The sequence below is a fragment of the Tupaia chinensis genome, unplaced genomic scaffold (assembly GCF_000334495.1).
Source record: "Tupaia chinensis unplaced genomic scaffold, TupChi_1.0 Scaffold000539_1, whole genome shotgun sequence".
Taxonomy (NCBI): Eukaryota; Metazoa; Chordata; class Mammalia; order Scandentia; family Tupaiidae; genus Tupaia; species Tupaia belangeri.
The window spans coordinates 3,595,895-3,610,321 of NW_006160052.1; the positions used below are offsets into that span (position 1 = coordinate 3,595,895).

Sequence of the window (14,427 nt, forward strand, 5' to 3'; positions counted from 1 at the left end):
GGGGGAGATGAAAGCTGTTGGTGTATAGGGTGTGAAAGGGTACTGTCCTGTACAACTTGATGGAATTATACAGCGGTACAGTACCTTCGAGGGGCTTCTGACTCAACATTACTATTTTTAGAAATTTACCTTACTGAAATACCAGATGTGGGTTAAAATTTAAGTACAAATGTTGTCTACAGCAAAAGACCTAACAAACTATTGAGTCATCGGAAAAGTCATGATGCATTTTTTGCATAGAAAATTATAGAAAATTACATCATGACTTCTCCAATGACCCAACAGAAGCAATATATATGCTCAATATTAGCAAAATGGTGAAATAAGTGATGTGTTTATTAATGCACTGGGATACAATTCCTCCATTAAGAATTATGCTTTTGAGGATATTTAACAAGACCGAAGAAAGATCTTGATACAATGACAAGTGAAAAAAGTAGGAAATAAAACTGTAAAGGTGATATGATCTCAACTACAGGAAAAAGAAAAAGACCCAAAGACTTTTAGATTTTTAAAGACTCATTAAAGAGCTAATAGTTCAGGTGGTGAAACTATGGGTTAGGTGAAAGCTATTTCCCTGTATTTCCAAGTCTCCTACAATTAACTTACGTTTCTTTATGTGACCAGAAAAAAGTGCTGCATACATAAAAATTAAAATGTAAAGACTTCCCCCCTTACACTAGTCATTTAGCAACTGAAATTCAGGAGTTGGTTTCCTTACCGGGTTTTCAATAAAGAACAAGCAAAAGGCTACCGAATACTTTGCTTCTTAAATTGACCTATTTTAACCCATAGTTTAAGAGTGGAAATACTTACGAATTCTTAATTTAAAAATGATATGTATTAGTTGTCAAAAAGTAAGAGTCAGGTCAGTCAGTGGCATGGTGATTAAGAAGGCTGGATCCGGGAACCAGCAGTTAACGTAATGGCTATGTCGCTGGACTCCCATCCCACGTAGTCGACCGCGGTTCGTGTCCCGGACCCGGTGGCTTAAAATTCACGCCGGGCGTGTGTGCGTGCGTGCCCAAAATCCCGAGAGGAGAAGGGATTGCGGCGTGACCATCCCCCCTGGGGGGTGATTTCTCGCTTTCTGTCTCTATGTCTCTCTCTGTCTGGCGAGCGCACGCGCCCTACAGTGAAAATCTTTCCAAAAAAAAAAAAAAAAAAAAAGGCTGCCTGATCAGTTTAACATCTCCCTTTTGAATGAAGGCTGGATCCAACATAGCTAACTATGCAGTTCAAGTCCCAGACCTGGTGGCCTGAAAAGCACACTGTGTGTGTGTGTGTGTGTGTGTGTGTGTGTGTGTGTGTGTGTCTCCAAAATCCAGAGGAGAGAATGGAGAAGGGATTGTGGTGTGGCCATCCCACTGCAGTCTCAGATAGACCTGTTTCTAAGCTTAAATAAAACCACTTGAATGTCTGTAATCATTGAACTCTTACCTCCCTTTAAAGACTGACAAGATACTGGTGATGCTGATGGGGATCTGACGTGCTGAAGTGCAGTGGGTTAATGCATCCGTTGGATGGTCAAGCCTTTACAGCAGGAAAGGCACTGAGACAACCCACCCAAATGACCTGATCACACCCAAAAGCCCCACTCTGGGATGCCAGAAAGGATAGTTTCCGCCTAACGCCTTTATAATAAACACAATTAAGTCCCAACACATGAATTGGGGGAGAGGGCATCCAACGATGGCAGACTCCCACCCCGCACTCACCGTCTCCTCCTCATTGTCTGACTGTGCAAACTTCAGCCGGAGACTGTCTTCAAACTCCTCGTCAGTCCAGTAGAAGAGGACTTCCGCACCCTCCGTGGCCACCAGGACGCACTTCATCTACCAGGGAGAAGCAAGGCCAGGGTGCCCCAGCCCCAAGTCTATGCTCAGCCTGAGCAACAAAGATTCCTAACCCCAGGCACCACCACTAGGGCCTTCCTGGTATTGACTCGCCGCACCCTCACAGCTCAATAAAGCCGGCACGTCAGTGACCCCTATTTTACAGAGCAGGGCACGGGCACAGACTGATGTGGCAGGGTTGGGATCTGAACCCCAGCATTGCAATGTCAAGGCTGGGGCCCTCCCCCTTTTTCCTTCGGCCCCTCTCACCATCACATCAGATCCACCATGGGGTCTGCCGGCACCAACATAAGACGAGGACCTGGTTCTTGGTCTAGACAAGGAGCCGACCGCATGGGGCTCTCACCTGCAGCAGACGGTCAGTGCCTGGCCTGCAGTGGAGGGCAGCTGGTGCACCTCTGCCCCTGAGCACCCCAGGGAGGTCTTTCCCTCAGATAGAAGACAGCTGCAGAAGAGGCGCTTCACAGCTTGAGGGGTATTTCAGCGATTCAACAGCTCCCTCTGCCCTCGGTGCAAACAGAGGCTGCCTAAGGGCCCTGTCCAAGGTTCCTTGTCAAACCAACTCAGCTGCCACCATATCCACAAATTTTTTTTTTTTTTTTGCTCTAGGGCACGTGAGCTCACCAGAAAGACAGAGAGAGACAGGCAGAAACAGAGAAATCATCCTCTAGCGGGGATGGCCACACCACAATCCCTTCTCCTCCATTCTCTCAGGGTCCTGGGAACGCATGCACACACAGCCAGTGTGAGTTTAAGCCACCGGGTCTGGGACTCAAACCATGGTCAACTACATGGGAGTCCAGCAACGTAGCCATTATGCCAACTGCTGGTCCCCACAAATGTCTTTAGCCCTTCTGATCTTCCTGCTCCACCACCCTACACCCTCCTGGCCCACCCCTACCCCCTCCTGCCTACTGCTGACACACACCCTCTGTGAAACACATTTTAATGCTTGATCATATAAAATGTGTTTTATTATTCACCAACTGGTAGATTCTCAATGCGGAGCTCCCCACGCTCTACATTGGCCCTTCAGGGTGCAAGACATTGAACCTCTCAGCCCGCTGGGGAGCCTGACCATAGCTGGCAAGGCCAGAGCTCCAGGCTGGCTGGCTGCAGTGAGAGGGCACAGGCGGATGGCCAATGCTCTGGAGCACCCGGGTGCCACGCAGACGGGGTTGTATTGTGTGTGCTGAGCCAGGACGATGAGGAGACTGCCCTGACCTAGCTGTCTACAGGCCACCCCGAGGAGACAGAACAGCACAGAGAACTAACAAGAGTGCAGCCTATCCCCGTGGAACTGCTAAACATGAAGGCAGAGACCGGGCCACGCGGGGGAAGAAGAGACTGGCGGATGGTTCTGGGTGACAGGGTTGAGGGTTTATGGGGTCGCCCAGTCAGAAGCAAGCGTGCAGACTGAGGCATGTTGGGCTACAGAATGGGAGCTGTGGGCGACGGCAGGGGGACCCTGTAGGCTGAGGAGCAGAGGAGTGACAGGCTGGCTAAGATGGGCCAGGTCAAGGTCGTGGACACCGGTGATCTCAGTGTGGGTTACAGAGCCCGCTCCCTAGTGGAAGCTGGCACAATGGAGAGGACAGGTAGTTTCGAGAGGTCTAGTTAGGGACCTAGCAGGTCGAGGTGACCGCCTGGATGCGAGGGTTGAAAGTGGCCAGGCAGAGGGGCATCAGGACGCAGTGCTGGAGGAGAGGTGGGAGGAGTGCTCAGTGCTGTCGCCACCTGCTTCCGGCTGGCCTCCCAGAGCCCCAGGTGGGGCAGGAGCTTCCCCGTCTGCCCGGGTGGGCAGGACCATCTACCTTGGCGAAGAGCACAGGGGAGCTCTGGAGGCAGCTAGAGGTTCACAGGGGGCTGCAGCAGACACCCTCAGTGACCTGCTCACAGAAGAGCAGCACGCGCAGCATCCTCGGGCCTGGGGACACTTCAAACAGAGGGGACATGAGGGAAGCAGAGGCTCAGGTCCCAACCGCTGGCTGTCCTGGGCGGACGCGCTGCAGAAGGACGGAGCGTGCCAAGGTCCCTCTCAGGCCCAGGCAGTCCTTGGTCAGTGAGCTGCGTGCCCAGGCTCCAGCTTTGGCTTTGGCAAGTCACTGCACCCGCTCTGAGCCTCACACTTCCGCTGTGGTGGGAGGAACAGCCTGCTCTACCTCCCCCAGGGTTACAGAGAGCATCTGCAGAGGACCCAGGCTGGCTTCTGCCATCTTACAAACTCCGCTTTATGTACACCTGTGAGCGGTCATTATTCTTATTTCCCAGCTTCCCTTCTTCAACAGGATAAACTAAACCGATTCCCAAATCATTCACATTTTGATAAAAGGCAGGAGCAATAGAAAACTTATTCAGGAAACAAAACGGTGTAAGAGGCAGAGGGCAAGGGCTGTTAGGGCTTAGCAGCTTTTGCAGGTAATCCTGAGGCCGGCTGCCTCCCCTGCGAGGCCGGCCTTAATGCCACTTTCCCTGAGGCCCCGGCACGCTTCTCTGCATGTTAGGCTCTTCCCCCCCCTGCCCCTAGACTGCTGGAAAGAGAACCTTGCCGGGGTCATTTTGTGACGTCCCTGTTCCGTTATCCCGCTCTGAGAGTGAGCCCCAGATGGCTCTGGGCCAAGCTGAGGACGTCCCAGCTGACCTGGCCCCGGCCCCTCCTCCCGAGCCCCCAAGCGCCCCCTTGGTGCTGTCTCCCCGCAGAGCCGTCTAGGGCCCACCCCCGGAAGTCCCCGCCTGGCCCTGCGCCCAGAGGGGCTCGCGCCGCTGGGCTCCGCCTTCAGGGGCAGTTCCCGTTTGCCCCGCTCCCCGCGGCTTATGCAGGAGTTTCACCCCAATACCCGCTGCTCCCCCTCGAACTTCCCGATGACTCTGGGAAGGAGCTTGCCCTGTGGCGTCCGCCCCACTTCGCCGCTGGAGAACCCCTGGCTTGGAGAGGCGCAGAGACCCTCCCCGGCCACCCGCCCGGGCAGGGAGGCTGGGGGCGGGGCGGGCCCCGGAGCCCGGGGCCCCTCGGCCCCTTCAGGACGCAGCCCCGCGGCCCCCGGGGGCAGCCAGGTGCGGCGCTCCGAGCCCCACATACCAGGTCGCTGCCGACACACCGTGGGGTCAGCCCTGAGTGCCCCGATGCTTCCGGGTAGGAGCACGTGACCGCGCCGCGTGACCGCCGGCTCCCAGAGGGGCAGGACTTGCCTTCCAGTTCTGCGGGTTCGAGCTCCGCCCCTGCCTGGCACAGCCCCTGCCCTCCAGGCCGTCTTCTGCTCAGCACCACCGCAGGAGCGCTGCAAATCCTGGGGCCTGTGTCCATGGCTCCCGTCATGAAGGAGGGCATGAGGCCCAGAGGGCTGGGGGACGGTCCACAGCGCTCAGGGGCACCTGCTAAGTGCCCTGCAGTGCTTGGCCCTTCTGCTGGCTTCAGCTCCTGGTTCCCCGCCAAGGCACGGGGACCCTTCCCATTTGGCCCCATTTTACAGAAGGGGAAATGAAGCTCAGAGAGAAGACATAAGTTATTGATCAGAACCCAGGTTTCCTGGCTCCCAGGCTGGGCTCCTCCCCGCCTTTGGCTTTCCTTGCAGAACGGGGTTCTGGCCCAAGAGCTGTGCCTCTGTGCCTGCTTCCCCTGACCTCCTGGGGAGACGTGCGGGTTGCTCCCTGAGGGGCAACGCTGGAATTTATAAGGGTTCCCAGTCCGTTTGGGAGTGGGGAGCACACTAAGGCTTTTGTCTTGAGCCAGTATCTGCAAAACGTATTTAAATTGTATGTGTACTGGGATGGCTGAGGTGGGGGTCCTGAGGTGGATCACGGAAGGGCCCCATCTCACCCACCCCTCTCCTTGGTTACTCCGTGCCACCTGGAAGGTTTGCGCCAGGTCCAGCAGGGGACGGGGTGCAGGACTGGCTGGGAGTGCAGCAGAATGAGCATCCCTTGGGGAACAAGGCAGGGGCCAAAGATCGATGCCCCTGTCCCCTCCAGATCTGGAATAATCAAGGCGAGCATCGCCTCTTCCCACCCCTCCCAGCCCGCCTTGGGGAGCCATCCTCCAACCCCGGCTACAACACACCCCTTGCGGGGCGCTGTCGGCAGCCACTACGATGGTGGGTCCGTCCATCTGCCTGCTCTGCGCACGCTCGCGGCTCTCTGGTGTCAAACGCTTCATAAGCCCGAATTCTGTGGTTGAATAAATTGCAACAAATGGATGTGCTGCTGTTTATTCATCCCCCATTTCCCACCAGTGATGTCAGAAGGTTCCAATTCATCCACATCCTTGCCAATACTTGTTATTGTCCATTTAAAAAATTGTTGTTCGAGGCACCCTAGGGGGTGTGGAGTGGAGCCCCTCGCATTGATTTGCGTTTCCCTAATGTCTAATGCTGTTCTGCATCTTCTCATGTGCTGTTTGCCTCTTGGTATGTCTTCCTTGGAGAAACGTCCATTCAAATCCTTTATCCATTAAAAAAAAATCATTTGTCTTTATGTTATTGGGCTGTAAGAGTTTTTTTCTTTATGTTCTAGACATAACTCCCTTATCAGCTACATGATTTGCAGTTTTTCCCTATTATGTGGGGAAAACTTACCATTTATCGTTTTACTTGCTTCCAGAAAACAAGTTTTCTTTCTTTAAAAAATTGTGGTTTTGTTTTCATTTTCTTAATGGTATCTTGTAGCATTCATTTTAAATTTTGAAATGATTCCATTTAATCTTGCTTTAGTTAATATATAGGTTCTTGTGTCAACGTAAGTTTTTTTTTCACGTTTTTGAAGTTATAAAATACATACCACTTACCACCTTACCCAATTCCCAGTGCACAGTTTGCTGTATTACGTAAACTCACAGTGTGAGACCATCACCATTGTGTACCTTTTCGTCTTGTGAAATGCAAACTCTGGACCTTACACAAAGGCTTGTTTCATCTCTCACCCGGCCCCCAGAAACCCTTTTGCTTTCTGTTTCTGTGACGCTGACCACCCTAAGTCTCTCCTACCAGTGAAATCGTGGTATCTGTCTTTTTATGGCCTGGCTTATTTCACACAGCATAATGTCCTCGAGGTCCCCCCGTGCTGTAGCATGTGTCACACTTTCCCGTGTAATCCTGAATAACACTCTACGGTATGCACATACCACATTTTGCTTACCCATTCATCCACTTCCATTTTTGGCGATAATATGACCGTGAACTCAGGTAGACAAACATCTCTTTGCAATCTTGCTTTCCACCTTTCGATATATATTCAGAAGTGAAATTGCTGGATCACCTGGTAATTCTATTTTTCAATTTAATGTTTATTTATTTAATTTGCTACAGGGCACATGCACTCACCAGAGAGAGACAGAGAGACAGATAGAGAAAGAAAGTGAGAAAGCAAGTCACCAAGTCCGGGACTCGAACCACAGTTGGCCATGGGAGAGTCCAGTGCCTCAATGACCATGACACCTGCCAACCCAGCTAATTCTATTTTTGAAATTTTGAGGAACCTCCCATACTGTTTCCTATCGTGGCTATACCATTTTACATTCTCAGCAGCTGTGCAGATTTGAATTTCTCCACATCCTCACCAACACTTTCTGTTTTATTTTGGCTTTTTTTTTTGGATAGTAACCACCCTAATGGATGTGAGGTGGTCCTTCTAAGTTTTTATTTCACTTGGGTAAATCCCTAGGAGTGAAATGGCTGGACTGTGTAGTAGGTCTATGTCTAAATTTGTATTAGACTACTGAACCCTTTTCCAAAGTCTAAGTATCATTTTAGATTGCCCACCCCCCTCAGTTGCTTAGTAAGCCTTAGTTCTTACGTTGTCCTGTTTAAACTTTGGCCAACAGGTGGCATGGTGGTTAAGGTGCTGGACTCCCACATGGCCATGGCCATGGCCAACTGCAGTTTGAGTCTCAGACCGATGGCTTGAAAATCATGCCAGGTGCATGTGTGTGCATGCTCAAAAATCCTAAGAGGAGAATGGAGGAGAAGGGATTGTGGTGCGGCCATCCCTCCTGGGGGGAAACTTCTCCCTTTCCCTCTCTTTGTATTAGCGTAGGTATTCCATGGTGTCTCACCACGGTTTACATGTCCATATTCCTAATGACTGTGGCTGCCGAACTTCTTTTCATGTGCTCATAAACTGTATCTCTTCTCTAGTAAAATGTTGAAATCTTTTGCCCTTTTAAAAACTGGATTGCTGGGACCAGCAGAAAGCGTAATGGCTATGTCACTGGAATCCCCCATAATCAATTACGGTTCGAGTCTCAGACCTAGTGGCTTAAAACTCACGACGAACGTGTGTGCGTGCGTGCCCAAGATCCCGGGAGGAGAATAGAGGAGAAGGGATTGTGGTGTGGCCATCCCCCCTGGGGGGTGATTTCTCGCTTTCTGTCCGTCTGTGTCTCTCTGGTGAGCACATGCACCCTATAGCAAAAATCTCTAAAAAAAAAAAATCAGATTGCTTTTCTTTTACTTTCTCAGTTTCTTTTATACTTGGGAGACAAGGCCTTTGTCAGATAACTATTTTGCTTTTCTTTCTTTCTTTCTTTCTTTCTTTCTTTCTTTCTTTCTTTCTTTCTTTCTTTCTTCTTTCTTTCTTTCTTTCTTTCTTTCTTTCTTTCTTTTTCTTTTTTTATGAGTTGGGGGCAGTCTGTGGCTTCATCTTTTCACTTTCTTAACTGAGTTTTGAAGAGGAGAAATCTTTTTGCTTTGTGCGTCCTGCCTAAAAGGTCTTAAACTCCTGCTGCCGTTCCCTTTCTCCGCGGTCCTGAACACCAGTTGCTTCGACAGCCCAGTACAGTGGGTGCTTTCTGCTGGATCTTTTTGTTGTGAACTGGGGGAATTCCTTCCGGGGAAGCTAAGTAAATGTGTGTTTTACCCATGATTCCCTCCCCTTAGCACCTTCCCCTGAGGTTCCTCCCTCTTTAGCTGCCCTCCATTTCTTTCAAAGAGTTGTTTTTAAAAATTTTGCCCTTGGTTTATAATTGCTCTTGGCAAAAGGGCCAGTCTGATATAATGCCTTCATTACCAGAAGTTGCACGTTCTTCCTGCACGTTTTCATCAAGTTTTTTTTTTTTTTTAATTTATTCCACAAGCAAGAGAGACAGACAGTATTCCTGATAGGGTCCCGGTGCTGTGATCCGCTCCCAAACCCAGCCAGCCTGGACCGTGGGCATCTGTGTGCCAGCACGTGCAGGGAGGGCTCCAGACTTGAACCAGCAACCTTCCCATGTGGGTCTGCCTCATGGAGCATCTGCCACCTTCTGGCCCCTTCTTCCCACACATTTTGATATCTAATATTTTTAACTTAGCTTAAAATATTTTCTACTTTTTATTATGGTTTCTATCCCCCCCCCACACACACACTTCATGCATTGTTTCAAAGAGTGTTTATTAATTTTTAAACACAGGGGGATTTTCTAGTTAGATATATTTTAAAATTTCCGTGGTATTCCATTGTTGTTAGAAATACACTGTATGTTATCATTCTTTTGAATTCTTTTTGAAACTTTATGTCACAACATACAGTCAAGTTTTGTAAATGTTTTCACGGGGCATTGAAAAAGGACTATGTATTCATTCGTTGCCTGTGACGTCCTGTAATACATCACTTAGGTGACATGCATTCATTGTAGTGTTTAAAGCTTTTCTATTCTTTTTTTACTTTTCACTGCGTTTTCTCTCATTTTCTGAGAAAAGTGTGCTTAAAAAAATCTCTTGTTCTAGGGACCAGCAGTTAGCGTAATGGCTATGTCGCTGAACTCCCACATAGTCGACCGCGGTTCGCGTCCCGGACCCGGTGGCTTAAAACACGCTGGGCACGTGTGTGTGCACGCCCAAGATCCCAAGAGGAGAATGGAGGAGAAGGGATTGTGGCGTGGCCATCCCCCCTGAGGGGTGATTTCTCGCTTTCTGTCTCTCTGTCTGGTGAGCGCATGCGCCCTATAGTGAAAAAAACCCTCTCCAAAAAAAAAAATCTCTTGTTCTAATAGTGAATTTGTCTGTTTCTTCTTTTGTTTATTTTTGTGAGGTTTTGCTTTACTTATAGGATCTGTGATTAGGTCCATGCAAATTTAGTTATATCTTTCACTGTTAAATCACAACTTCCATCTTTATGAAACGTCTCTCAATAATGATGCTTTTTATTTTCCAAAAGCATGTATTGTCTCATATCAACATAAATGCATCTCCTTTTTTTTTTTTTTTTTGCATAGCGCATCATTTTCTTTTCTTTCTTTTAATTTGCTAGAGGGTACATGCACCCACTGGACACAGAGAGAAAGTGAGAAAGCACCCCACCCCCCGTCCTGTCATGGGGGATGGCCACGCCGTGATCCCTTCTAATCCATTTCTCCTGTCAGGATTTTTGGCACGCGTGCACATGTGCCTGGTGTGTTTTGCAAGCCACCTCGTTCAGGACTTGGACTGCACAGTTGGGATTCAGCTGCCTTAACCAGCATGCCACTGCCCGGCCTCATGATCTTTTCCTTAATCCTTTTACCTTCTTAAATTTTAATGTTTTCTGAAACTTTTAGTTGGACTTTTTTTTCTTTTCTCTGATCATCTTTGTCTTGTTCTTTATTTATTGCCAGAGAGAGAGAGAGAGAGGGAGGGAGGGAGAGAGGGAGAGAGGGAGAGAGGGAGAGGGGGAGAGCGGAAGGGGGAGAGAGGGAGAGAGAGAGAGAGAGAGAGAATACACTAATGGTGTGTGGTCACACTGCAATCCTTTTTCCTCCATTCCTCTCCACCCATCAGGATTTGGGGCACGCGTGTAAGATGCCCATGTATATTTTTGCAATCCTTTTTCCTCCATTCCTCCATCCATCAGGATCTGGGGCCCACATGTAAGGTGCCCATGTATATTTTAAGCTACTGGGGCTGGGATTCAAACCTGGTGAGTCACGTGGCTCTCAATGACACCACTGCTGTGTTAAGGGTCTGGCTCAGTCTTTGTTTATTGTGGTGTGTATTCCATTTACTTTTTGTAATTGTCTGGTTTTAAATTTATCTTACTATTTACATTTTATCTGCCTCACCTCGGCTTTGTTATATTTCTCTTCTTTTAGACCAAGAATTTTGTGTTATAATTTGAGTCCTCATCTTATTCACTTAATATACTCTTTTAATATTCTTGTAGTGGTTTCCACTGGGATGAAATCATGTAGCCTTGGTTTACAAAAGTTGAGTATATATCGGCACTTTTACCTCTTCCTTGCAAATGGAAGGATGTTGGAGTACTTTTCATTTACTTGCTTTCAATATACGTGCTATTGGGACCAGCAGTTAGCGTAATGGCTATGTCGCTGGACTCCCATGTAGTCGACTGTGGTTCGCGTCCCGAACCCGGTGGCTTAAACTCACGCCGGGTGCGTGTGTGTGCGTGCCCAAGATCCCAAGAGGAGAATGGAGGAGAAGGGATTGCGGTGTGGCCATCCCCCGTGGGGGGTGATTTCTCGCTTTCTGTCTCTCTGTCTCTCCCTGTCTGTCTGGCAAGCGCACATGCCCTATAGCAAAAACCTCTCCCCCCCAAAAAAACAAACAAATATACGTGCTATTATTGTTTTTAATTCAATATATATATTTGACTCTTATGAGACATTACTATTGTTTTACATATTTTTAGATTTCTTCACACTTTTACTCTTTTATACTGCTCCTCCGCCTTCCCTGCATCTTGCTCAGCATTATTTTGGACGGTTCATTCTTTGTCTCTCTGTCTCTCTCAATCTTCCTTTTCACTGTCCCTCGAGGTTCCTTCTGGCTTCCTCTCGCTAGCCTCCTAATAAGGTGACTATACCTTGGGGCGTGTTTAGTGTACATTAAATCTGCACTAAATCACTGCTTGGAAGAAATTTGGATGGCAAGAGTTAGGTAATGAACTCAAAGAAAAAAAAAAAAACAACCTTATCCCTGGTTGGCGGGGTGTGTGTATGTGTGCGTGTGTGTCTTCAAAACGTGTTATTTGCGTCAAATTTCACATGCATTCTGAAAGGCATATTATATTCATGTAGAAATAGTGACAACGATTGACAGCTAACTTTGAAATATGTCAAAAGGGTGTATCTAATATATAAGTTGACATGAGGAGAAAATGGAGTGGCAGCTGAACAGGACCCCATCTGACGTAGAAGGGGACAACTGGACGTACTGGGGACTTTAGAGTTCACTTAATACAGAGTATTCATTTCACAGGTGAGGACGCTGAGATCCAGAGAGGCTGAGCAACTCGTCTTCTGAGGTGCACAGAACTGTGGGCTCCGTTGTTACGATCTCTCACGATGGGTACTATGAGGCCTAGTGCTGTGGGCTCTGTGATTCTCCGCTGACCTGTAACCCACTCTGCTCTTTGAGTTTCGAATCCTATTTTTGGCATGTCCAGGAGGGGGCGCAGGACCTAGTGTCCCATGGAACCCAGCTGGGTAGCAGTGGAGCAACACAGAGATTGTTTTCTGATAAACATCAGCCAAGAACTAGGAGAAGCAGGACTTGAGGGTGGGAGAGGTAGAGAAGAATGCTCCCATGGGTCATTATGGAGCCTGCAAAGAAGTCCTTCGGGATTTAGGTATCACCACACACATTCTGTAGCATTCACTGATGACACATCAACTGAAGGGACCTCACATCCTTGACTCATCCTCTGGCCTCCTACCATCCATCAGAGCTTCGTGTTCCTTTTTCACAAAATGTAGCTGCCCATCGAGGGACTTCACCTCCAGCGCTTAGGTGGAACTACATGGCTGCCTTCTGTGCCAGCTCCAGGTGGGGCCCTGGGCACCTCATGCCACCCTGGCGCTCTCTCCTTGTCCGCCAGCTGCATGCTGATGCCCATGGCAACCTTGTGGGAAGGGCTGAAGACAGCAGAGGGCCTACACTAGTCCAGATCCCTAAATAACCTCGATGAGCAGAGCCACCACCCTCTTCCCTGCCACACACGTTGAGCTGTACGAGAGCGATGAGAAAGAAACCTCAACAGCATGAAGCCATTGAGGTTCTTGGGTTTACCTCTTACTGTGGTTAACAGTTACTTTAACTAATACAACGACGTCTAACTTGAGTGACGAAATTTAATTTCTACTTAGAGTAGTCGAAGCACAGTGTATGGGGGAAGGGAAAAGAACATAGCACAGACTCAAAGATCCCCAGTGCGCGTCTGTTCATCACACGCCCGGTGAAGGTGGAGCTGTAGTGTGGCGACAGCTACCTCCCTCTCTGCACAGAACGCCTGGAAACGCAAAGTTAGTCACATTTTATAACTTACAAAACATTACCCCAAATTAGAAACCGCCTCATGGACCCAAACTCTCTGCAATCACCAGGCTCATGTAAACCATACTAGCATCTGTTTTCTGGAAGAAAATATTAACACCTGGTAAAGTCCCCTGCTCAGAAGAAACGTTTCCTGGGAGGTGTTCCTGTGTTCATTTTGCCAGTTTCCAGATGGATAAAGCTAAGGTTTCCTTTCACTTCTTCCAGAAATATAATTTATTACATAGCATTTACAACTTGAAAAGGGATCCTAGAATAGGTTCACGAGTAACATTCAGAAGCGTAAGGCCCGTGACATGGCTGTGGGAGGTGCCATCTCTTGGCTAGGACCGTGGGATTTTTTCCTGAGCCCATCATGTGGAACCTGGGCTGCTCCTCCCAGATGCTCCCTGCACCCCAGGGGCTGCTCTGTGTTTGGGAGGAAGTGATGCCGAAGCTCTTACTTTGCTGTATTTTTATTTTTAAAGGTTTTAACCACAGGGCACATGCAATTGCTGGAGAGGGAAAATGAGAAATCACTCCCCTGAGGGATAGCCATGCCAAAATCTCTTCTCCATTCTCCTTTTGGGATTTTGGGCACACATGCATACATGCCCAGCATGAGTTTCAATCTACCAGGTCCGGGACTTGAACTGCCATTGGCCATGTGGGGGTCCAATGCCTTAACCACCACACCACTTTCTGGCCTCACTTTGCTGTATTTTGACTTTCTTGTTCTAGAGTGGTATTTGCAAACACCACGCCCATGCCAATGGTTGATGGGTTTGTTTGGTCTGGAAAGATGGAGACTTCTAAACCTCAGAGTGGTGGGGGAGCAAGCAGTACCTGACGCAGCATGTGTGTGTGGGTGCTGACTGGCTCGGCCTCCCAGGACCTGGAAATGCCAAGAAGCATCACCTATGGTTATTGTTGTTGGCGGGAGTGGTCCTTAAACTGATCTGCAGAAAAACAGAGGAGCAGACCAGGAGGGCCCCAGGTGGGTCACAGTGAGCCTGGGCTCCGCATTCTACAGCCAAGGCTGGTCATAGCTCCACTCATCACTCGTCAGAGCTGCTGGTTAGCCTCCCCAAGCCAGAGACCAGCTGTTCTGGGGGGCGCTGTGGAGGGTCTCTGTAGGACACAGCAGAGATCAGCTATTCTGGGGGGGCTGTGGAGGGTCTCTGTAGGATACAGCAGAGATCAGCTATTCTGGGGGGGCTGTGGAGGGTCTCTGTAGGATACAGCAGAGATCAGCTATTCTGGGGGGGCTGTGGAGGGTCTCTGTAGGATACAGCAGAGATCAGCTATTCTGGGGGGGGTGTGGAGGGGCCTTGGGGGGCACAGGCGAGATCCGC

At 49.0% G+C, this 14,427-nt stretch overlaps 1 protein-coding gene across 5 annotated transcripts in view; it reads right to left on the minus strand.

Annotated features, from left to right (window-relative positions):
- The window catches only part of HPS1 (HPS1 biogenesis of lysosomal organelles complex 3 subunit 1), a 34,885-nt gene extending 29,864 nt beyond the window's left edge, over nt 1-5,021 (minus strand). For 2 of the 5 annotated variants that reach the window (XM_027775277.1, XM_006157362.3), the window contains exons 1-2: nt 4,936-5,012; nt 1,719-1,835 (exon numbers count right to left, since the gene is read on the minus strand). In XM_027775277.1, coding sequence (XP_027631078.1) covers nt 1,719-1,835 — 117 coding nt within the window. In that variant the 5' untranslated portion in view covers nt 4,936-5,012. Of the gene's footprint in view, nt 1-1,718; nt 1,836-2,202; nt 2,358-3,593; nt 3,793-4,935 lie in introns of all 5 variants that reach the window. The other 3 variants (XM_027775279.1, XM_027775278.1, XM_014591173.2) reach the window with 3 other exon arrangements.
- Nucleotides 5,022-14,427: the final 9,406 nt, after the last annotated feature.